Below are 25,250 nucleotides of genomic sequence, written 5' to 3' on the forward strand. Positions count from 1 at the left end.
TGCTAAGTACTGACCAAACAACTGGATAAATGAGACATGGATTATACTGCAAGAGTTGTGTGAGAGTTTCTAAACAGATGTTTTGATATAGTTTTTGTTAAACACAGACCCCTATGACCTCAAATAATCAAGAATTTTCTGTGTTTTCAATTCTTTGTTCACCTTGGAGGCATGCGAAAAGCAAGTTTTATTCACAAATTCAGCATTACACAGGGTGAGTAATTGATATACAAATTATCATTAAAGCACACCTCATTTTGGTGGTTTTCTGGCTCTAATATTTCCTCCATGAAATGGTTTATTTTGCCCATAACTTTAAAATTAAGAGAGATTATTGTTCCTGAGAGTGGAGTTTCATGGCCAGGAAATTAATATTATATGCCTTAATTGTCATCATGCTTAGTTTTTGTGTCTCCTTACTTGAGTATAACCAGGCCGCAGCAGGGCGGCGGCACCTTGGAGCAGAGGTCCTCCAGGCTGAGCCTCTCCCCGGTGCTGATGGCGTAGGAGGACCGGGGTGTGCTGGCCAGCCAGCTGTAGTCCACTCCAGTCTTAAGGCGCCGGTACTCGTTCTCCCTCTCTCTCTGCTGCCTCTCCGCCTCCTTCAGCTGCCAGCTGAACTCCAGCATCAGGGTGTCGGTGACCACGTCGGCCGGGTCCCGCTGGGGGCTCCTGTGATTCGGCTCATTCCAGCTGAACCAGGAGGCCATGACCTTGTCCTCCTCCACAGCCCCCTGAGGAGAGCGACAACCAGAGGTCATCATCACACCAACATGATCAGTGTCACCTCAGAGTCGATGAGATCACAAACAAATACTGCCAAGCTGTGGAAATGTCTGCTAGGGTGAACGAATTTCAAAGCTGTGTGACTGGAGAATAAAGGGAGGAAGGAATAAAATCACACTGCTGCTTTTGTGTGTTTTTTTCATCGAGTTACAGGCCTGCAGATTATATTTGCTGTTGTTATTAAAAGTTGACAATGAGACATTTTGGAAAGGTTATACAGTAATTGAAATCTTTGTGTGCTTTGCAGAGCTTGAAATGTGAAATCAATAGAACAAAACAGAGTTGCAGCTATGGCTGTTACATTGGAGATTTAATTGATTGTCTTGTTCAATTTGTTAATTCGTTTTTTGGGGTTTTTTTTTTTTGCTTTTCAAGGCTGTCTGACAATGCAGCAGCTTTGGAGAAGAGAATGCATGCTTTATATTTTTTATACTGTTTTTACCACATAAAAAAGAGGTAGAGTTTGCCTAATTTGGCATCATTTATATCACTACATCTGAATGCTGTTTCAACATCTGGACAAATTCCCAAAACACAACGCGCCCTGTCTCCTTTATCCACTTGTCTCTTTGTTCCACAGGTGTCACATCTGCTCCCACAGCTGCTGCGTTCAGTTCAACAGTCTTTTGTTTGCACTGTTTTTTGTGATAGAGGTGCAGAAACAGAAGAAGCCACTGATGAAGGCGCTTCCTTCATTCAGCGTAAAAGGTTTAAAAGAGTCTACATGAAGACTGCAGTGATTCATGCTAGGATGATTAATCGATTAGTCAATCAAGAAAATGAATTTGTAACAATTTCAATATTAAAATAATCATTAGTCATATTTTAAGTACAGATGCTTCACATTCTGGAGCAAAAAAAACAAACAAACAAATATTATATGGTTTCAGCCTTTAAAGAGGTCTTCCATTGGCACTTAAATTTTTATTACTATAGATTTATCAGTAAATCCAAAAATAATAACCAGCAGATTCATTACTGGATAATTAAAATAATCATCAGTTGCAGCCATAAACTGAATATCTGGGGTTTGAACTGGTCAGACAAGACAATGAGATGAACTGAACACATTGAGCTTTAGGAAAATGTAACAAGCATTTTTCACTTTTCTGGAATTTTAAATGTGAAATGAATGATTGATTGAGAAATTGAAAGGAAAATTGATTGACAGTTAAAAAAAAAAAAAGGATATATTTCTAAGTTACAGCCCGAGGCGTGATCAAGGCGTGATCAAGGACCCACCACCTACCCAATAAAAGCAACACACAGATGTTGTTATGCATCTTTTTAGTCTCTTTTAGTAGTTTCTAGTCTCCTTCTGATCAGTACGTGTTAATGTTAGTGGTGTTTTGCAGGTAAGTGCCAGGGAAGCCCTGACATTTTGGGCCAGTGGGCCTGTGACCTGTTGGCCGGGTCACTGATCCAGAAATGCGTGTGATCTCAAAAATGCTTCAGAAGCAGTTTTATAAAGTGTTACACTGTGTATTCTATAGTAGTAGTACATATTATTGTCTTATGTTATACCATTAAACATTTCTCCATTTATGAGGTGTCCATTTCATTTTGAAACTGTCCTCTTTAATCTTGAGTTAATCCGTTCACGTGTTGAGGCTGTCGTCCAAACCACAGCTCATGTAAATGATTTGTACAGAACGACTTTATGCAGAAGTACCGCTGCAGCGTAGTGGGGCTGTTTTTGGCGCTATTGGTGAGATTATCAACATGTTGGTGAGATTATTAACATGTGCAGAGAAAAGCCTGAGTGTGTATCCTGTGGACCCAAACAGTTTAACGCCTGCCAACACTGAGTCGAACACATGCAGCTAAGATCTTTCAAACAGTTACATTGTTTGAATGTTAGTCCTGGAACGTGTTACATATACTAATACTACATCCCAAAATTATGGAAAACTCTGCCATGAAATATTAGACTTGCTGGCTTAGTGGACAATTTTATTATTATTGAAGTTTTGTTATTGTTTGATTTTCTCTATTGTTTTGTGGAATAAGTGCTGTATATTTGCATGGTTTTTAAACAACATCTTGTTTGTTTCTGCTGTTGAAAGGTGCTTTAAATATATTTTATTCATTCATATTGTTTTAATGAGGGTTAATTCACTAAAGAAATAAAGATGAGTAGGTCTTATTGAGTAATCAGAGTATTCTTTTGTCATTTAATCTAAAATAAAAATTAAAAATAAAAGAAATATCCATCATTATTTCATATAGCCCCCATGTTGCCTTTAAATTCTCGCTTTTGAGAACCAATAACAATACATTTGTGGGTGTTTTTGCTTGAAAAACAACTTAAAATGTTTTTTTTTCATCAAATCAAAATAGTTGGTGATTGATTTTCTGTTGATTGACATATTGTTTTTTCATTTTTTCTCTCACATTCACCTTCTTGTTTCATTCAAATTTGACTCTCGAATCTTCCATGATTAATAGAAAATTAGTTGCAAGAGAAAAATACATTTTCAGCTGCTTAAACTTTATTTCCTTTCCCCAGAATATTCCCACTGTTCAGTATGACAACTAACATTTCTCATACTGGGAAGACTGCATACTTCTGACAGATTCAAATTTGGTCCATTTGTTGCTATTTACTCTGAAGGCAGAATTAAGAATGAACAGTTTTCTTACCTCTTTTTCTTCTTTTGAAGTTTTTCCTGGACTCCACGAGAAACAAATTCACTGAGGAGCAGAATAAGAAAAGTCGTCAGACATCAGATGGCTGGATGGCTGCTGATGAGAGGGGACTGGCTGAATGAAAAGAGAGAGAAGAGAAATGGATTCTCTCGTCTTCTCACAGTCCCACAGCATTATCTCCACCTCTCTCGCCTCCCCCCTCCTCCTCCCATGAGCCTCTCTGGCCTGCCTTTACTTGTTGCAGGAGGTTGGGGGCACCATCTCCAACAGGAGCCATTGGATCACTGCCCCTGATGAAGTGCTTATGTAGCTTTTTACGATTCGCCGTTGCCATAGTGATGCTCCTAAGCCTATTTGTCCACAATAAGCTCCATCAGCTGAAAGGGAGCTGGAGAGCGATGAAGAGGCAGATAAAGAGGACACAGTGGGCTGAGCGGCGAGATGGAAAGAGGGAGATAAATCAAAAGATGTTGTTTTGAGGGTTAGAGCAGTGTGGGCTGCAGCACAGTTAAGAGGCGAGTGGTGCAACATCTGCAAGAGGTCATTCTGTGCAGATTAACTTCCCCCAGATAATGAGTCCCGCTGGCCCCAGAACAGGCGTGCATGAATTACAGGAGGAAAAGTGCTAATTGCAGGAGGAAATGTTTGTGTGTCAGTGTGAGGCAGATGATGGAGAGGCAGAGAGGTAAAATTGCAGTTGTTGTGTAGGTGGATATCAAGGTTTGTTGGCTTATTCTGTGTGTAGGTGTGAGCAGCTAACCTCAGACAGTTTCCTTCGGCACATATTCACAGTAACCTTGAAAATCTCCGTCACACCTCCAGCACCACCACCAGCAGCCTCCTCCTCATCCTCCTCCTCCTCAGTGTTGTACAGCTGAATAAAACGCTGTGTGAACTCTGAACTCTATTAAGTCGGTGCGAAAACACCAACATCCAACTGTAAAAACAGAAAAATACTGCGATTTCTTCAGAGCTTCAACTGATCTTTTGTTTTCAAGAACAAATATATATATATATATATATATATATATATATATATATATATATATATATATATATATATATATATATATATATATTTCAATTAATTTAAATTCAGTGTGTTTAAACCATCAAACCATCTCAAAACTGGTCTTATACATACAGCTCAATAAATTTTAATACAACAGTTGTATGCTGTATTAAAAATATTGAAGCATAAGCAAATGTAGAAAACAAAATATACAGTCACATTCAGTGACAAATGGCACATACAGTGGTGTGTGTGTGTGGTCCAGTAGACCACACACTCCAACTGGACTAAAGCGTGTAATTATTTTCCATGTGCAACTGGTGTAAATATTTTTTTTAGATTGTTGAGTTTTGGGTTAATGTTTTTCACTATTTATATTGTTCTTTTTGCTTTGTTCATCTTGTACATACCTTACTGCTGTAACGATGCAAATTTCCCCACTGTGGGACTAAAAATGGATTATTGTATTTTATTTAATCTTAATAATAATAAGGAACATAATTTTCTTTTCAAAACTGTTGCAAAGCTTCACAAGGCAGTTAAACGTGAAGAAAAAGTGAACACTTAAATTACTAAGAAACTGTTATTATTGCTGTTATTAATATTAAACTAAAAATACAATGATAACATAACAGAAAAAGGAAGTAGAATATACGCACATATGTTAGCTGTACTGAAAACACTGTAAATTATATCACAGGTTACTTGGTCAAGATCTACTTGATTAAGATTATTTTATGTCAGAGTTTGAAGGATTTAAATCTTAAAGACTCCACCTCTGCTTCACAGATGCAAGACACACAGACTTTGTGGTTGTTTTGTGTCTAATTGTTGCTTTTGTTGTCGTATCTCTTTGTCATTTTGTCTCTTTGAGATAATTTTGAGTATTTTTGGTCTCTTTGTGGTCACTGTCAGGGATGTAGTGCTAATTGTTTAAGTACGACAGCACACCTACAGCATGACGCTTGTTTCAAAGATGATATAACCACTGTTTATATTTCCATAAATGAGTCAGCTAACTGTAAAAACCAAATGATGTTTTGCTGCCTTTTAATCTGTACTGTTAACAGTTAGCCAGCTCTAGACATAGAAAAAGAAATTATATTCACTTTGCCACTCGAAGGGTACCACCTGCAGTTACAGGCAACTTTTAAGGTGGAATGTTTTCTTGCAATGCATGAGCTGATGTCCTGAATCAATCAATATACTATAAATGCCAAAATGAAAAATGCTGACCATACAGTGTATTTTTATTGTCCCTCTTGCATGACATACGCTTGGTGATGATCAAGAAAATGTCAGCCTCCCGTGGCATCCATCTACAAAATTAACATGTACTGACCAGGAAGACACAAAAAGACCACAAAGAGATTCAAAGGAAGTACAAAAAGGGCCAAAACAATTATAAAGAGATACAAAACAACAAAAAGATGTGTCGACAACTACAAAAAGAAGCAGAACAAAAAGAAAATCAGTGGCAAACCACCGCAGAGTCTGTGTGTCTGTGCCCTGAGTCCTGGGCAGTCTTTGAACTTCTTTGTACAAATACTGCATTAAATACAGCTCTCTAGAGCACTAATAGGCCGTTAAAAGGACATTTTACAGGTAACCGTGTTGCCTCATATGGCTGCTTTATGACTCTCATTTATAATTAGCACTCAGATGGAAAGTTTGACCTTTACCCTCCTGGAAAGGGGCTGCAGAGCAAATAAATACCATTCAATAATCATTCAGATGTTAGACTTCATTAACCTTTCATAACATATGCCTCATTAGAAATAGGTTTAATCACTAATCTAATGTAATCTAATGTCTTAGCTCATATAGAAAAAGGAATCTGATGGGTTTTCTCATCGCACTTTAACCAAAGTGATTTACAGAATATACAGTTAAAAGCACATGAAATAATAATAACAATAATAATAATAAATGAAAAAAAAGCAAGAAAGCAAAAGCACATAGAATAAATACAATAAAAAGATTACACTAGTTTAAAGTAATGGTAAACTGGTAGGTTTTCTAGCCCTTCTAGTAATTTATTTCACATTTGAGCAGCATGACAGCTAAAGGCAGCGTCACCACGTTTAGTTTTAACTCAGGGAACAGCCAGTAATCCAAAAACAAGCCGACCTGAGAGTCTGTGAGGTTCAGACTAGGTCAGGAGAGATCTGATAAGTCTCTTAGACCAAAAAGACAGAGCCCCGCTCTGTAGTCCAGGCAGCGTTTATATACAACAAGTGATCAGACACTGCTCCTGTTTGTGGCCATAGTGTCATGTTTTTAATCTGAATAAATGAATATCAACACAGTGTGTGTGTGTGTGTGAGAGAGAGAGAGGGGGCTCTCAACATGTACAGTAAAGGCTGTGTGTCAACCTCAGCCTGAACGTGACAGACGGGAAGGTAAGCTTTCCGTATAATCCAAACAGATGACGGTGTTAATCCTCTAAAGTGATTCCCCCATCAGCCCCATGTTCACCTCACTGTCACTGGGTTTATTTGGGAGGTCAGATATGCTGTGAATGGTGGAGAGACACCTGTGTGTCCTGACTCATGACAAAAAGCCCCGTCCTGGTTCTCCCTCCTTTCTTGTTTATCAGCGAAGTTAAAAGTATTTTCTTTTGTTAGTGAATCCATTTTTTCAGTAATCAAAGGTGAACTGACTTCATATGAGAGAACTAAATCCCTCTTACTGTAATGTGTCTTACAAACACCCCAAAGCTGGTCCAGATAAATAAACCTCATAATCTGTATGAGGTGATCAGGACGTGTCGTATAGAGACAGTGAGTCAGTGTGACTGAGGGGGACGCACAGACTGAGCCTGAGCAACACCACTGATACAGGCGTGAACAACTGTCCACGCCGTGTCCCCGTAATGTGGCGGTTTAATATCAAAGAGTGTTGATGACAGCTGAAAACAAATTCTGATACAACTGACCCCCCCCCCCAAAACCAGTTTATTGATATCTGTAGTATTTGGATTTTATATTGCTCTATTATTCTTATAATGGTTGTAAGAAATAGGAAAACCCGTCTGGTAATAAAAGCTAATAATAATCTGCTGTAAAGAAAATAAAAAATTAATACTACTACTACCGCTAATAATAATAAACTTTTAAACATGTTTACAAAGTGCTTCACAGATATAAAACCAATATACAAAGTGCAATTATGAGATAAACTGGATAAAGTTCAAAATTTCTAATAAAAAGATAAATTTCTCTTCTGCACTTCTTTTTCTTTATTGACTTATTACAACAGCAAGTACTATTTGCTTTTTTTATAGTAAAAGTTTGTTTCATTTATCTCATTTTTATTAGATTTTAATTGATTTCATTGTCATTTATATCATGTTTTACATGTTCTGATGCTTTTCTTCATCTCGTGTAAAGCACATTGTTTGACCGGTGTTGCCTTCCTTTGCTCAGTATCTGTATTTAAAACCTACATAATGATAAAGAGTAGATAAAATATGACAACTGTTTATTCCCTGGCCTCCATTTTAAATTTTGTTAAAAGTTATAAAAAAAAAACCTTTAGTGGGGTCATGTTTCTTTATTTGTTATTATATTTTATTTCTAATTTGTTTTTAATTGTTATTTTTGTTTCTGTTTAATTTTTAGTTTTCATTAGTTACAGTATCGATATTTAAGTGGGATATTAATTACAAACATAACACTTTTTGTGGGTTGAGTCACAGTCGTATCGACATGCCTCAATAAACTTATGCACCGTTCCCGTCTCATGCTTGTTTTGGTGACAAATTTGACAAAGTCTAAACTAAAGACAGTTCCTGTATATTTATATATAAATTAGTTTCACAAGTAAAGTGTATAGTTTCAGTAAGGTTTTTTCCGTTTACTTAAATGTTTTTTTACTACCTTTTTTAGTCTCTCATTTAGTTTTAATCACTTGTAATAACACTGCCCCTTTGAAATGATTACTGACATTGACAGTACAGCTTGTCCCTCTCAAACACACCACTAGAGGGTACGTTCTCACCACTTTAGCTGCAGCGAGGCTTCAAACAAGCCTCATTATTTCCTTAGCTCTGCTTTAACGTCTCAGTTTATTGAGATAATAATCATCACAGGTGGTGTTACACTATTTTGGGTGGAGCAAAAGAGGCTCCCAGGTTTACATTTCTTACCCATACTTCACATTCTTAAGATGAAACGTCTGATTAAACAAACAGCATGCCACCACACCTCCTGAACAAATATTAATCCAAGTACATGAACACATTCCCCACTGAGCTCCCCTGACAACAAGGCGCGGAGGGCAGGGGGCTTCAGAGGAGTGCCTGGGAGAGGCGTTAGTTAACATTTAGCAGTAAAGTGTGGAGTGAATTAGGACGGTGGTTTCGCCCTACATAAATTTTAGAGGTTGTTGTGCAGCGCATTAAAAGACAATTGGGCCTTTGGGCTCCTCCAGTGTAGAAACGGGCAGTGAAGTGACGTGTATGCGGACACAGACCTCGCTGAATGTGAGCTTTGTTTTATTATCAGACTGCTTCACATAGAGCTCCCATACACTTCTGTCCAGCTTTGTGCACTCCACACTGAAGTGAACTGAGCAACAGTCACAAGACGAGCCGGGCACAAAACACAGATACTGACGTTAAAGGTTTTTTCCACACTGTGGAAAATCTGTTGTGTCATGGTTTTGAACTCTCAGGTGGAGACAGCTTTAATGTTTCCCTTCTGTCAGGACTTTCAAAACCACCTTGAAAAGACGGTTAAAAGCTGCCCGGCCGTGTGCTCACCAACCTTGAACTCTGGACTTCATAACTTGGTTTTAATTTGACAAGCATTCACTTGTGATGCGCTGCGGCGTGCAGCTTTTTATTGTGTTTTATGTTGTCATGTCGGTCTTGTGTTTTCTTCTTTGTATCACTTTATATCACATGCTACTGTGCGCATTATTTGTCTTTTCTTTTTCTCTTCTTATATAACTTTGTATTGTCATAACATTGTGCTGTGTCTTTGTTCTGACCTGCAGAGGAACTGCAGATGCAAATTAGCTCTAAACTATAATCTGATATGGTGCATCAAATGGTACAATTTATGTTTTAAACTGTACATGATCCCTTTTAAATAAAATACATATTAATAAAATAAATAAATGATGCTAAATGATTGATCTCACTGCTCTCCAGTGGTGGATTGTAACTAAGTGCATTTACTTAAGTACTGTAGTTAAAGTCTGACTGTTTGTGTGTGTGTGTGTGTGTGTGTGTGTGTGTGTGTGTGTGTGTGTGTGTGTGTGTGTCTTCCACTCAGCGTCATGCCACTTTATATTTCTACTCCACTACATTTCAGAGGGAAATATACTTTTCACTTTACTACATGTATCTGTTACTAGTTACAAATCAGGATTTTTTGTGTTAATAAAATATGATGCTTTGTTATAAATTAAACTACCAAACAGTTTATACAAGTACAGCTGACCGACTGACACAAAATAAATTAGCAACTGTTTTTGATAAACATTCAAGTTGTTTTCTAACTTATTTTTCTTTTCTTTTTTTATGTAGTTTGGTTGTTTTTCTACTTTCAGTTCTCTAAGTACATGTTCCAGATTATAGTTACTTACTTGTACTTAAGTAGCATGTTCAATGCAGGACTTTTACTTGTAACGAGTAATTGAGTACTTGACAGAGTACAGTGTGGTATCAGTACTTTTACCTGAGTAAAGGATCTGAATACTTCTTCCACCATTGCTGCTCTTAATACTGTTATGTTTAACAATAATAAGTATTAATGTGACAGTTTGGCCTCCAAAATCTTAATATGATCTGAGGATATAATTTGACATTTTAGTGTGAAGACACCTGATCTTATTCGTCTAATTTTCATGATAATTAAACTGAAGAAATGAGTGTAAATGACTCACTTGATTTCAGTGTTTGAAAGTAACTCAGTATCAGGTGGATATTTTCAAGACTCTGTCCAGTTTATTCTAGATTCATTACATTACTAGAGGGAATAGTTTGACACTTTACAAATTTAAAACAATTTTTCTCTTTCTTCTTTCTCTATGACATGCAGGTTCTGGGCATTTTATTATGTGTTTCCTCTTTTGATTTTATTGTGTTTGTTTTAGATGCTTCTATTTTGGTGCTTTACTGTGAATGATTTTGAACATAAATTGTGAAGAAAGGGAAGTCAAGGGCAGGCTTTAAGTTCGTTTCTGTGTTTTTATATATGCAGGATACATGACACGTGAAACCTGAGGTTGGAGGCCTTAATTTTCTGCATTTTGGTGAAGTTTATTATTCACCAATTTGTACCTTTGCTGTATCAATTTATGGTGGAAATGGTTTTTTTTTAATTTCATCAATAGAAAACTGCAACTTCTATGTTTTTATTGTCAGGGACAAATGCGGTTGCTGTTACTTGTTTAGAATAATTCTGAACTTCCAAATGCAAGACTTTCACCTGCAATAGTGGAATTCTTCCACTTCGATAAGTTTACTTTTACTCAAGTAAAGGATCTGAGTACTTGTTGAAACCAGCTGTTATCAGTTGATGTGTGGCGACATCAAAAGGAAAAAAGCTTGAGACTTAGAAGAGGTGTGAGGAGGGGAGGAGGGTGATAAGGAGGGACTTCCTGGAAACAGAGGGGAAGAAAAGTCAACAGAAGGATTATGATGTAAGAAATACATCTGAGAGTGCATTTTATACATTGGTGTATTAACCTCTAAAATGGCTCAGCCTCTTCTTTAGCTGTCTCACAAAATATCCAATTAAGAATTTCCCCTCTGCTCAACCGTAATTATGTAATCTCATGAAACGACAAACATGTTCTTTATCATCTGACTGGTGTTGAATTACAGCGCTGCCCTCTGCTGTGACTAAAAGGGAAGGAAGTTTAGGGCAGATCACATGAGTGGAAGGAAAAAAAAAACTCGGATTTGCTGACATCCCCTTTTTCTTTGGCCTTTGTCCAGCGTCCCATTTTTACTAGAAAAGCCTCTGTGGACTGCGAACCGAGGTCAGTGAATCAGCACTGGGAGCTCTCTCATAATGGTCTGACCTGTTGGATAAACCAGCATAAAGATACATGAAGTAAACTAACATCCTGAAGCAGTTACACATTCGTAGTAGTTGATATTTAATTCTATTATTCATTGACCCACTAGTTATTTTCCATTCAAAGATTCCTGCATGGGAATATCAATTTAAAGGAATAGTTTGAAAAATACGCTTTTGCCACTTTCACAACATGGTAGAGGTTGTGTAACGGTTAGAAATAGCACCATATCTGTTACATTTATGTATGGACTTTGATTGACATGAGAAATCCATTTTTGTTTGTTTTCCAGTCATCTTTATATTGTAACAAGATGAATATACTGCGATCTTCAATACAATCTGAGCTTGCCAGTAATTACTTGGATACTGAACTCTATTTTCAACATCATCGCTTCAATACAAACATTCAACTGTACGATATTCTTTTAAACTAATATCCTTATTTAATTAATAAATATGCTATTCTTCAATTTATATCACACTTCGTAGAAGGATGCACATATTTGTACGCACACATCCCGGGGGGACAATCTTTTTTTTCCCCAGCACCCCCGGTTCAGAATATGTTCCCAACAAAATGTAACTTTGATGTATCATCACTAGCGATTCATGAATAAATTGCTCTGAACAGACGGGTTTTTTTTAATAACAAATTAACTACTATCTAGCCCTGTAAAAAAAGCAACCACTTTAGCACTTATTTGAACAGTACTTGGTCTCCATGCCCTGAGCAAGCTCAGCTCCCTTGTGTTCACGCTGTACACCCATGACTGCACTCCCAGACATCAGGAGGACTCTATTGTGAAGTATGCAGAGGACACCACCATCATCGGCCGTATTACAAACAAAGATGAGATTTCATACCGGGAGGACATCAACCATCTTGTAGAGCAGTGCACAGAGAACAACCTACTTCTCAACATCAGTAAAACCAAGGAGCTGAAAAGGCTCTATTTCCTACAGAAACTTATGAAGGCTAAATTCCAGAGCAAGACCCTGGTTAACTTCTACAGAGGAGCAATAGAAAGCACACTGGCTGGAAACAGCACGAACTGGCATGATTCGTGCTTGGCCCAGGACAGGAAGGCTCTACAGCAGGCGATTAAAGCCGCCCAGAACATCACTGGTACCTGTCTACAGAGCATCAGTGACCTCGGTGGAGTGAGGTGTCTGCACAGAGCCCAAAGGACACTGAAAGACAGCAGCCACAGTCTGTTCACCCTGCTGCCATCTGGGAAAAGATACAGAAGTATCCGCTGCTGAACCACCAGACTACAGAGCAGCTTCTTTCCCCAGGCTGTGAGACTCCTCAACTCCTCCTTCGATGCCAAAAGATGTAGCAGGATTTAGGATCAACTTTGATTTCATTTCCTCTGAAACCACCTTTCAGAAAAATGACATCAGGTGTATTTGCTGCCAGTAACAACATAATATAAGGAGCACAAACATCCCTGGAGTGAGTGGATCTAACAAACCCTGGACTTTCATGCAGGATTCTGGTGTTAGCTTCCTTACAAAACGTGATGTTTTTTTCTACACCTTATAATGTACCTTCCTCCCCTAAACCTAACCATCTGTTCCTTTGTTGCCTAATTTGAAGCATGTGTTTTTGTTGATGTGCTGGCATTGGTTGCCATGTGCTTTTGTTTCCTAAAATTACCACATGCTCTTATAGTGTAATTCCACCATGTGCTTTTGTTGAGAACCCGTTATGGGCTACAGCAACCCGACATGTCAACAGAAAACGCAGAGGGATACTGAGAGCATAAGACATAAAAGTCTATTGACAAAGCGGTGATATGTGATGAATTAGGATTAGAGTGTGTTGGAGTTGAAGGTCTGACTCATGCTGCATGCTCACTCACCCGCAAACTCAATGCCACAGTCAGCAGTGTGCTGCAAAAAGGATTTTACTTGCGCACAATCATGGGAAAAGAAGTGGTGGTAAAACAATGTATAGAATATGTTTTAGCATCACAACCCTCGCAAAATGATTAATTTTACAATTAAAATTTGATCCATGCAGGGGGAGAACCTTTGGAAAGTCTAGAAGAGCCGCATGATTAGATTATTTCATCCCCAACCAAGTTAGCAGAGCTTTAAACCGGAAGTAGCCATTCGGCCAGTATCTAATGCGAATGCTCTACGGGTGCTGGGGCCGGTGGGGGACTCAAGCTTTGAGTAACTGACTTGTTGGCACCCCGACTCTCTTCAGTGAGTGACTCATACAAACAGGGGTCAGCGACAGGTTCAAACATGTTCAAACTCTAATCATCACCTTATACTGTGTCCACCTGCCAAATGACCAACTCACTCTTCTTTTGTTTCTGTTTTGGCTTCTGAGCTGTTTGTGTGAGACACCGCTCACGTTACACATTGTCATTTATGGTCTTAATCAGAGCAGCTTGAGGCAACAACATCTTCAAAAAATGCATGAACAAGAAGAGTGATGACACACTTTGTAAAACCACGTTATATAAAACTTATCCTAGTTTCCCCTGCTCACCCGACTGGGTGCAGATCAGCGTGCCAGCTTTCAGTCAGATAGTGAGTTTGGCACAAACACCCTGAAGCCTGATTCTCTGCCTGTTACATGGCCATATTGCAGGGCCAGATGGCTTGAAATGTGATGAAATGAATGAATAAATTCCTCTCTAAAACTGCAGTTTACTTTCTCTGCAGAATGTTATCTCTTAAGTCCGAGAATTGCCAAATTAGTGGCTAATTGACTTGGTCTGTATTAAAAGTCTGTGTGTCTTACATAACACTGCAAACATTGTCAACCTGACTAATCTGCAGCACGAGTGGATGTTTGCTGCACAGTTGCCTAAGGATCTTTAGTTAGTCCTCTCGTTATAACCTCATGACCTAGTAAAGAGTACAGAGCACCTAAAGTCCCAGAGAACTTGCTGTTTTTAAAATCTTGCACTCAAAAGTTGTTGTTTTTTTTTTTTAAATGGCATAATTTGTGACTCGGTCTCACCCTCAAACAGATAAGCAAAAGACGGCACTGAAGTCTCTAAAGGGCCTAGAGAGCAGAGTTTCTGGCTTTGCAAAAAGTGTCCTAGGTGTACATTTCCTCGCCCCTCTTAAAACCTTCTGAAAGGACATCCTCACACCCTGATAGGTCCAGAGGGGAAATGCACCAAGTTTCACTTAATTCTTACTGAGGAGTCAGTCCCTTCACCCTGTGCAACAGGTGATCTGAATAACCCTCCAATCAACTCTGGTGAACTGTGACATCCATCTAAAATGACGTGAAAAATGAATGAAAAATGACAAGTACCAAGTAATGAGGGAGTTTTACAAAATCACCACAGATGGTCTCCAATCAATGTGAGGAAACATCAAAATGATCAAGAGAAATGGACTAAATTTCAAGTGTCATAGCAAAGGGGCTGAATACCTCAGTTTTTCCTCAGTAAATGGGTTTCTGACATCTTATTTTATTTTATTCTGCAAACTTTTTTATTTGGGAGGCATTTTGTGCTTAAGCTTTAAGAGTGCTTTTTAAATAAAGATTATTATTATCAAAAATTGTGAAATTCTCTTTTAAAGGAGCATCAAAATTATTACAATTCATCCTAAAGTGGAGATAAATCTCACTAGTGATACTGATGTTAGAAAACTGGCAATTAACTTAACTGAGAACTAGAAACGTCAGTCTGCTGTTGGTGCCAGAGGAAAAGTCAGGGGATCATCAAAGTCAGTGGATTTAATTCTCTTGGGAACATGAATTTCTGTATTAAATTCCATAGGAATTATTTAAATAGCTGTTAAGATATTTCCAGACAAAAGTGGAGAATCAACATTTCCATCCCTACCTGCACCGCCAGTGTGACTACAAAGTGTGAAATTGTCAAAATCACGACCGAATCTGATTCAATTATATGAAAGCAATCTGGATACAGAGGGCAGTATATTCACAGTGTGTGTGTGTGTGTGTGTGTGTGTGTGTGTGTGTGTGTGTGTGTGTGTGTGTGTGCGCGCGTGCGTGTGCCTGCGTGTGTAGCTGTGAAACATATCAAAATAACCAAATTAGTCAGTTATGTGCTGTGCTGGTTCAAACGGAGCGTCGTCTCTGCAGTGAGTCTGTTTTCACAGGATCCCTCCTGTCAGTTATCACATGCATCCTTGTGATAACTTGTGTTTGTGTGTGTGTGTGTGTGTGTGTGTGTGTGTGTGTGTGTGTGTGTATGTGTGTGTGGGAAGGGATGAGGTATGTGCAACAGCAGCATTTGTTTGTTTCCAAAGATAAATGTGAGCCATAAAAATCCATGAGCTGGAGGAGGAGGACATGAGCAGCAAACACATTGTGTAACAGACTGAATTAACTGATGATTACGTACGACAACACGCATCACAGCAGAGTCGTCACTGATCAGGCCTGAGCAACAAACTGTTGTCACTATTTTGTGTTGTTCATTTACATGAAATAATGATGCATAGGCTATAAGTATCAAAATTTTTATCTGATTTATTGGGTAATTCATTTATCTTTTGTTTATTAAGTGTTTTTTTATGATACATTCTTTTCTATTTGCTAATTTAATCAGTTGTTTTTTTCACTTTCTTAATCATTTCACTTTTAAGATGAAAAACAACCAATTAGCGCCATGGTAGGACTCAAATTACACAATCAGCGCCACAGGCCACACCATGCCTTGCGTTGTCAAGCTGTGCACCAAAACCACTTAAGTGTAATGACGACAATGGTGAGCACTACAGACAAGACAGACACTGTTACTGAGGCTGCTCTAAGTCAACTTGTCTTCCCAGTATCACAAAACATCGTAGTTTGTTTAATTTTGCTCCGCTCATAAAAACTGGGCAAAACAGGTACACTGGCATACACATTAGTGACGTTAGATTTGGTCGACTTTATTTTAGTAATCCGGTACTCTGCTAACACAGAAAACTGTTAAAATGGAGCGTAATCTGTTAGTCAGCGGCAGCAACAGGTAACAGCTGACAAAACAAACAACGTCGGCCTACAAAGCAAAAGCCATGGTAGCTTTTGCTTTTTATAAAATAGTTGCCTGCATGAACGGCGATGTTCACAATATGGTTTTGTTTCAGCCTGAATGGCATTCTCTGTTTTAACAATCTCTCTTGTCTCGTCTGTGTGGGCCATGTGGTCATGGTGATGTAAATGTCTGCCGACAATGGTGTGCAGATTCTTATTTTCTGCACCACAGGCGAACACCAGCATGCTAATAATGGACACCCATTAAACTGTTCTCACTCGTCAAACAGCACCACTCTGCCAATGCTTTTGGTGTACAAGCGTGACGCCAAAAGCCACCTTCCGTGGCCAACCGCAACGCAGCTGGATTGTGTCATATGAGAACACGGTCAGACAGAACTGGTGGCGTTTTTATTGCACTGGCAGATGGCCACAGGGCACCGGGCGCATCCACATGCAATGCGTTCACAGGAGAATGCAGCCAGACAGAATCACTCGTGTTTACATGAAATGCTGACAGATCGCGTCAGAAAATAACACTGCCAGTAACCACGTCATATATTCTGGTTTTTTATTTTTTGTCCGATTAGTGCTGACCAATCACGTTTGAATGGCAGGTAAACAGTTTGTGTAGAGAGTAAAAAAGGTATAACACATAGGCTAAAATGCAGTCTTGGAACCCATCCGGTACTAACTGACACTTTCGATTTTTTAAATTTTTTGCTTTATTAGTTTGGCTACTTGTGAAACAGTCTGGTCGTAGATGTCATGTCTCAACTCTCAACTTGGTCTCTCAAATCACAGACAACTTTAAACAATAGCCGGTGCACAGTAGAAGATACAACGACAGCAGCGCATGTAGATGCAGCAGCCTGTAGCACCTCAAATCCTTGCTACTTTTTTGCTATATTTTTCTATTTTTTCCGACTTCATGCCCCTTCTGCTGAAGCACGACTTTTCTACAATAGAAAAAACACTTATCAACATCAGGAAGAGTTGTGTGGAGTTTGGACTGAATGCAGCAGACCATAAGAGGATCCCCACCAATGGCATGCGCCGAACAGACAGTCAGACCAGAAGGTAGAAAACAACCTGAAAGTGCTGGACAAAGAGAGGGAGGAGAGCCGGCATCAGGGCGAGGCTGACCCAACTCTGACTGAGAGCTGTTCCTCTACCAAGCCTTCTTCTGGCTTATGTCTGGTCACAGGAGAATAAAGTGGATGAGATGTGATTGAGACTCACTTTGCAACAGGAAATCAAAGACTGCCCTGCGCACATCGTCACAGAGACATGGTTAACCCCTAACATTCTGGATCAAGCTATTGCACTGGATTGGCGGACCTTGTTGGGAGCCGTAAGGACTCAAGACTCTGACACAAATTCAAAAACTGCACTGCCGGAATTGAATGATGCCACCAGCAGCAACATGCCCGAAGAACTAGATGGAATTTTCATAGTTGCTGCTGATTTTGATCAACTCATCCTTCAATTTAAAAGATGTAGCAGGATCAAGGACAAATGAAATTTTGACTTAGAAATCTACCTTCTACCTTCTAGGATGTTTTGACCTGGAGAGATATCGGTATCTGGACAATGTTATGCAATTCTGAGGAGAAGTGATACAGTATGACTTACTATAACTTGGACTTCCATACATAAATATTACTTTTGTATATACAGAAAATTTGAATTTAGGACTTATACTTGTATGTTAATATCCCTACAATCAACCTAACAATATTTGTTACATTCATAAAGTGCTTTGTGCTATGAATATTTTGTGCGGTTATCACCGCAGATTTGTACATTTTTATAGACGCCTGTATCATTTTTAGAGTATTTAAACAAAGACACAAATTAATCAGCAAAAAACCTAATAACAAACTTAAATATTCAACAATCCTGACAGTATTTAACTTTCTTCTGTCTTTGTTTGGTTTGAAATGTGATGAGCTGCTGTCGTCCTCCTCACACTCTTAGTGCTCAGTCAGCTGATAACTGCTGTTAAAAGATGTCATTTTTCTTTACTGTATGCAGATTACACCATCGTGGAAGTGGAGAGAGTGAGCATGTTTGGTGTTGATCTTCTCTTCTCTCTCCCTGGAGTTGTTAGCACTCTTTTTTTTTATCAGTGAGGTATTGATTATTGCTGGCCGAACCCATTCAACTTGATGATCAAAGTCTGAGAGATTGGCGAGTGACGGTACAGTTCGGCCTACCGGTGAAACATTAACACAAAGTCTTTTCCTCTGACACCTTCATTCATTGACAGCCCTGAGGAAACATAAGGTTTGATTGTCACTTGTTTTTTTTAATCACACAGAGGAAACAAAAACAAAAACCTTTAACACATATTCTACCCCATCATGACAGAAGTCTGGTTTGGAGGTGACATAAAGGATCAGCAGATTATCGACATCTTCAGAGTTGGGTATTAACCAATTTGGACATTATGCCTCAAAACACTGGAAGAACCTGCAGGAGAGGAGCTGAAAACATTGATACTTTTAGACGTAAACTAACCTATCTTTCTAACCTGGCTTTTATGTAGAGTCTTAATATAAAAAAAAATATGTTTTTTTCTTCTTTTTTTAAGATCCATTTTTGCTTATTTCATATGTTGTTTTTGTTTTTTTGAATTGCATTCGATTTGTTTGAAAGGTGCTATATAAATAAAAATAAATTGATTAGTAATTGTTCATTTTTTCTACTAAGAAAATTTAAATCTTTAAAATGTTCTTGCATTCCAGCAGTGTTCCATATGGCGTTTTTATTGTAGTTACATAAAGGATTTGAGGATTTCCCCTCCGCTGATCATCATCACCAGAGCGCTGGTTAACATTCCAGCCCTCCTAATCCCTCTCTCCAAGACAGACAGGTCTTTTCTGGGTACAAACCTGGCATGTGGTCAGATTAAAGGTTTCTGAGAAGACTGTGGGAGAGGACAGTCCTGCAGGAAAGTCCTGGGAGATTCTCATTTTTTCACTCTGTGAACCAGTAGTTTGGATCTCCCTGGAGCGTTACTGGTGATAAGAGGGAATGCAGTGCGTGAGCATGCCAACATTTGATCATTAGTGCTAAACAAAGTAGAGCTGAGGCTTATGGGAATGACCCAGGTTTTGCAGGTATTTAGCCAACCAACCAACATACTGGACTCATTTTGACCTGACGATGGCACTAGATGAAAAGTCAGAGGATTACCAAATTTGTTGTAATTTATCCTGAGGAGGATGTGAATGTTTGTACAAAATTCCAAGGTAATCCATCAAGTTATCCAGACATTTCAATCAAAGCCACAAACATGAATGAAATGTTGGAGTTCATGGTGGAGTTAGATTAAAGTCACCAAAGTCATTTTGATTCATCCTCTGGGAGCATGAATGTCTGGACACATTTGGAAAACTATTTAAAGGTTTGGTGTGTAGAATTTAGTGGCATCTATTGGGGAGTTTGATTGTCTTGAGTGCAAAGCATATCAGTGTTAAACAGGAGATGGACCAATACAGCAGACTGACAGAAATCACCAGGCAAAAGGGTGGTCAAAAGGCAAAACTGGTCAAATATACTTACAGGAAACACTCAGAAATGCTGGAACTCTCATACGAAGATAGAGATGATCTGGCAACAAAGGAAAGCAGAGACAAGGACTTTAATACTCTGAGACAGGAGAGACAACGAGACACAGGCGAAAAAAGTTATGGTGGGGCGAGTGATCACAAAGGAGGGGAACCTGAAAGTACGTGGGATCAGAAATGAGAAGAGACAATGGTTACCAAAATAAAACAGGAAACAAAGGGATGACAAATAAACTTGAAATCAGCACGCAAAGCATGTAGAGAACTACAGTGGAAACACATATTGCCCTTTCTAGAGCCAATGGTTGGTTTGTCCATTATGGGCTGCTGTAGAAATAATGTGGCAGACTACATAGAAAAGGATCAAGCTGACTAGAAAGCCTCTGGGCTTTGCGTTTCATTTTTCTCAGTGGCCACGTGTGGTATTGCAGTGAAAAAAATTCCCTTTTCCCCATAGTCCACCATCGTAAAAGAGACGTCTAAAAAACTGTTGGCAGGACACCTTGAACTGCAAACAATAACGAATTTTTCTATTGTGAATTTTTTAACCATGGTGATTTTAGATTTGTAAAACCTTCCTGGAGCCGAGAAAAGTGATCTAAAAATCTGTGACGTCAGCACAGTGCAAAGTCACTGAGCTCAGCCTCAACTCGCTGGCAGGGCCAACAGGAGGACTGTGCAGAGTCAGTGGGCCACATACCGCGCAAGTAAACCCGGAAGCTATAAAACTTTTTCAGCATATGTGCCAGGCGATCACTGGAATGAATAGTTGCCATCTTTGGTGCGCTGTCTAGTTATTATTGAAGTCTTTGAGGAGGATGCACTTTCTACGTATATACAGTGCCTTGCGAAAGTATTCGGCCCCCTTGAACCTTTCAACCTTTCACCACATTTCAGGCTTCAAACATAAAGAAATAAAATTTTAATTTTTTGTCAAGAATCAACAACAAGTGGGACACAATCGTGAAGTGGAACGAAATTTATTGGATAATTTAAACTTTTTTAACAAATAAAAAACTGAAAAGTGGGGCGTGCAATATTATTCGGCCCCTTTACTTTCAATGCAGCAAACTCACTCCAGAAGTTCAGTGAGGATCTCTGAATGATCCAATGTTGTCCTAAATGACTGATGATGATAAATAGAATCCACCTGTGTGTAATCAAGTCTCCGTATAAATGCACCTGCTCTGTGATAGTCTCAGGGTTCTGTTTAAAGCGCAGAGAGCATCATGAAGACCAAGGAACACACCAGGCAGGTCCGAGATACTGTTGTGGAGGAGTTTAAAGCCGGATTTGGATACAAAAAGATTTCCCAAGCTTTAAACATCTCAAGGAGCACTGTGCAAGCAATCATATTGAAATGGAAGGAGTATCAGACCACTGCAAATCTACCAAGACCCGGCCGTCCCTCCAAACTTTCATCTCAAACAAGGAGAAAACTGATCAGAGATGCAGCCAAGAGGCCCATGATCACTCTGGATGAACTGCAGAGATCTACAGCTGAGGTAGGAGAGTCTGTCCATAGGACAACAATCAGTCGTACACTGCACAAATCTGGCCTTTATGGAAGAGTGGCAAGAAGAAAGCCATTTCTCAAAGATATCCATAAAAGTCTCGTTTAAAGTTTGCCACAAGCCACCTGGGAGACACACCAAACATGTGGAAGAAGGTGCTCTGGTCAGATGAAACCAAAATCGAACTTTTTGGCCACAATGCAAAACGATATGTTTGGCGTAAAAGCAATACAGCTCATCACCCTGAACACACCATCCCCACTGTCAAACATGGTGGTGGCAGCATCATGGTTTGGGCCTGCTTTTCTTCAGCAGGGACAGGGAAGATGGTTAAAATTGACGGGAAGATGGATGGAGCCAAATACAGGACCATTCTGGAAGAAAACCTGTTGGAGTCTGCACAAGACCTGAGACTGGGACGGAGATTTATCTTCCAACAGGACAATGATCCAAAACATAAAGCCAAATCTACAATGGAATGGTTCACAAATAAACGTATCCAGGTGTTAGAATGGCCAAGTCAAAGTCCAGACCTGAATCCAATCGAGAATCTGTGGAAAGAGCTGAAGACTGCTGTTCACAAACGCTCTCCATCCAACCTCACTGAGCTCGAGCTGTTTTGCAAGGAAGAATGGGCAAGAATTTCAGTCTCTCGATGTGCAAAACTGATAGAAACATACCCCAAGCGACTTGCAGCTGTAATTGGAGCAAAAGGTGGCGCTACAAAGTATTAACGCAAGGGGGCCAAATAATATTGCACGCCCCACTTTTCAGTTTTTTATTTGTTAAAAAAGTTTAAATTACTCAATAAATTTCATTCCACTTCACGATTGTGTCCCACTTGTTGTTGTTTCTTGACAAAAAATTTAAATTTGATATCTTTATGTTTGAAGCCTGAAATGTGGCGAAAGGTTGCAAGGTTCAAGGGGGCCGAATACTTTCGCAAGGCACTGTACAAGCAGTTTATTTCATTTTAAACTAAACATGATTGTTATCTGCGGGTGATTATAAACCATGCAGTTATAAATATTATATACTAGGACTGTCAATATATCCCCCTAACTCCTACACACTGGACCTTTATTAGTTGAGATATTTCAGTGAACGATCAATAGAGCCACACTGCTCGTTTCATTGCTAAAACCATAATGAAAAAGTGAAAAACAATGTATAAAAGGGTACAAACAGTGTGACACTTACTATGGAGTAATACCAAGCCCTGCATGGAGTAAAGGAAATAAATGTGCTGTTGGGAAAGTGCAGCACAAAGGAAGTGAAACAAGCTACGAGCTTCATCCTCATTTAAATCCATTAAAATCATCTGAGTCATCAGTTCGTCTTTACAGCCCACACACTGACTGACGCACACAAAACCAGGCTGCACAATAAAGCGTTTTAAATATTAAATGGTTAAAAGGTCAACATACTGCTTTTTCAGGCCCACATGTCAGTGTTTCAGTTCAGCATTTCTGTTTCATTTAAAGAAAAAAACTCAAATGAACCAGCCAGCATTTGGTCAGACCTCAAAGCTCACATATGAATATGACAGTAATATATAATAATACCCTGAACACTTTGGTTTTTCTGGATTCTTTACATTTTTTTGTGACAAATTTGTTAAAATCCACAGTTAGTGAGCAAAAGTGACTTTTTCTAAGATAATCCCTCCACCTGACAGGTATCATATGAAGATGCTGCTTAAACAGCATCATTACTACACAGGTGCACCTTGGGATGGTCACACTAAACACAACACAACGCCACAGATGCCCCAAGTTTTGAGGAAGTGTGCCATCGGCACGCTGACTGCAGGAATGTCAGAGCCGTTGACCCATCTTCATTTCGCCACCATAACATATCTCTAATGATGCAAGTATTGAATGCACTTGTCTGGCTACTCAACGCTGCCAATTTTAGTTCTTTGCTGTGAAGTGGCTGATTGTTTGAAGTCGTTTTTGTTTGTTTTGTGTTTTTATAGAACCTTATTTTTCATTTTGTGATTTAACATGTACAAGCGACATGATAATCACACATTTGACACACAAATATGTTAAACAATGATAATATCTTCTCTGGCAAATGTTTTTTTTTTTTTTGTTGTTGCTGTGTCCTTAGTTTTTGTTATTTTATGTGAAATACATCATGCTGCTGTCTTCCAGGACTCCCTTGAAAAAGATTTTGAATCTCTGACAATTCCTAGATTCAATTTTTGTCTTGAAAAGTACGTCACCATTACAAACTGCTGTCAGGTCTGACCCTGGCGAGAACACTGATCATGCAGATATGTTTCCCTGAGACTTTCTGACAATTTGTGCAGAAACTCTAAGTCATGCAGGTCTCAGACGATCTTGCAAGTGACGAGGCTGGATGTGTTGTGTGATAAAACATCACGTTGTAGAGTGGCCTTTTATTCTGTCCATCGAAACGGCACACCTGTAATGATGCTGTTCAATCAGCTTCTTGATATGCGGCACCTGTCAGGTGACTAAAATTAGACATATATGTCGATTAAGTGCATGAAAAAGTCTTTAGTTTAACCTGTTAAAACTGGGAGCAAAAACAAAAGTAGTGTGTTTAAATTTTTGTTCAGTATACAAACCAAAATACATTTCAACCAGTGCTATCAACATTTGGTTGTGGTGTTGTGGCTGTTTCAAATGTTTAAATTAAGAGTAAATTTACCCTCAGTTCAATAAAAACCAAAAGTACACGGGGCAATGAAGAGAATAATGTTTTGTTAAAGGTTTCTGCTCCAGAACTGGTTGTACTGAGAGTGAATGGACCTCAGCGGCAGTGAAAGCCCAGTCTGTCGTCTATAAATGGGACTAAATGACACAGTGGACTCTTTCTCTGTTTAACAAAGCTCAGAGGTCACTGATTGCAGCTACAACACTCACTTTCACTGTCAGTTTCATTCCCTTTTTAACAGGACAGAAGAAGAACTGTGTCTGAAATCCCCCCCTGTTTCATACCCAGTGTAGTGCACTGTATTTATTTTCAGTCATTTTATTTTAGCATTTAATTTCTACATGTAAATTTAATGTATGCACTGTACTGTATATCATTCCCAAAATTGAAAATAATGTAGAGACAAAACATCACAACATTGTGGAAAACATGTATTGTACTTTTTATTTTTTTTAATTGTAAATAATTCTGTAATCAATTTTACTTTTTTAAAATATCTTTTCTCTTTACTATTTAACTACAAGTTTCTGTCTGTTTTATATTTTATTGCTTTATAAAGCACTGAACTGTGCTATACAAATAAAGCTGCCTTGCTTGTATCTGCAAACAAAAACAGCCTTGATTTCTTTTTTTCAATAATCAAGCCAGTGGATTTTTAAATGGTTTATTTATCTGACTTGGCTTGACTAAAAAGTGGAAGAAGTTCCAACCCATAAACTGACATTTTTTACTTAAGTTTTTTTTTTGTTTTTTTTTTTAAAAAAAGACCCAAACTGGACAAGCACAGAAATATTTTAGCTTGTTATGAAAGGAAAACTCATATAAAAAACTTTCCACAGCAAACGGTGACATCACATAGAGATGAATTTAATAATGGTCATAAGTTTCCTAAAGCGAACATTTTTAGAGGATATATCTTTAAAGCAACATATAGATGTTCTGGGAAATACGCTTATTTCTTTTTTTCCGAGAGTTAAAAGAGAAAATTGACACCACGAATGTAAGTATGAAGCTACAGCAGCA

At 38.7% G+C, this 25,250-nt stretch overlaps 1 protein-coding gene across 1 annotated transcript in view; it reads right to left on the reverse strand.

The window, feature by feature from the left end:
* The window catches only part of rd3 (retinal degeneration 3, GUCY2D regulator), a 34,949-nt gene that overhangs the window by 5,692 nt on the left and 4,007 nt on the right, over window positions 1-25,250 (reverse strand). Inside the window, exons 2-5 of the mRNA XM_088089694.1 lie at window positions 20,021-20,068; window positions 4,196-4,372; window positions 3,430-3,480; window positions 421-734 (exon numbers count right to left, since the gene is read on the reverse strand). Coding sequence (XP_087945820.1) covers window positions 421-710 — 290 coding nt within the window. The 5' untranslated portion in view covers window positions 711-734; window positions 3,430-3,480; window positions 4,196-4,372; window positions 20,021-20,068. The remainder of the gene's footprint in view (window positions 1-420; window positions 735-3,429; window positions 3,481-4,195; window positions 4,373-20,020; window positions 20,069-25,250) is intronic.

This window comes from Plectropomus leopardus, chromosome 16 (genome assembly GCF_026936395.1).
Source record: "Plectropomus leopardus strain MGB_pleo_1.0 chromosome 16, ASM2693639v1, whole genome shotgun sequence".
Classification (NCBI taxonomy): domain Eukaryota; kingdom Metazoa; phylum Chordata; class Actinopteri; order Perciformes; family Serranidae; genus Plectropomus; species Plectropomus leopardus.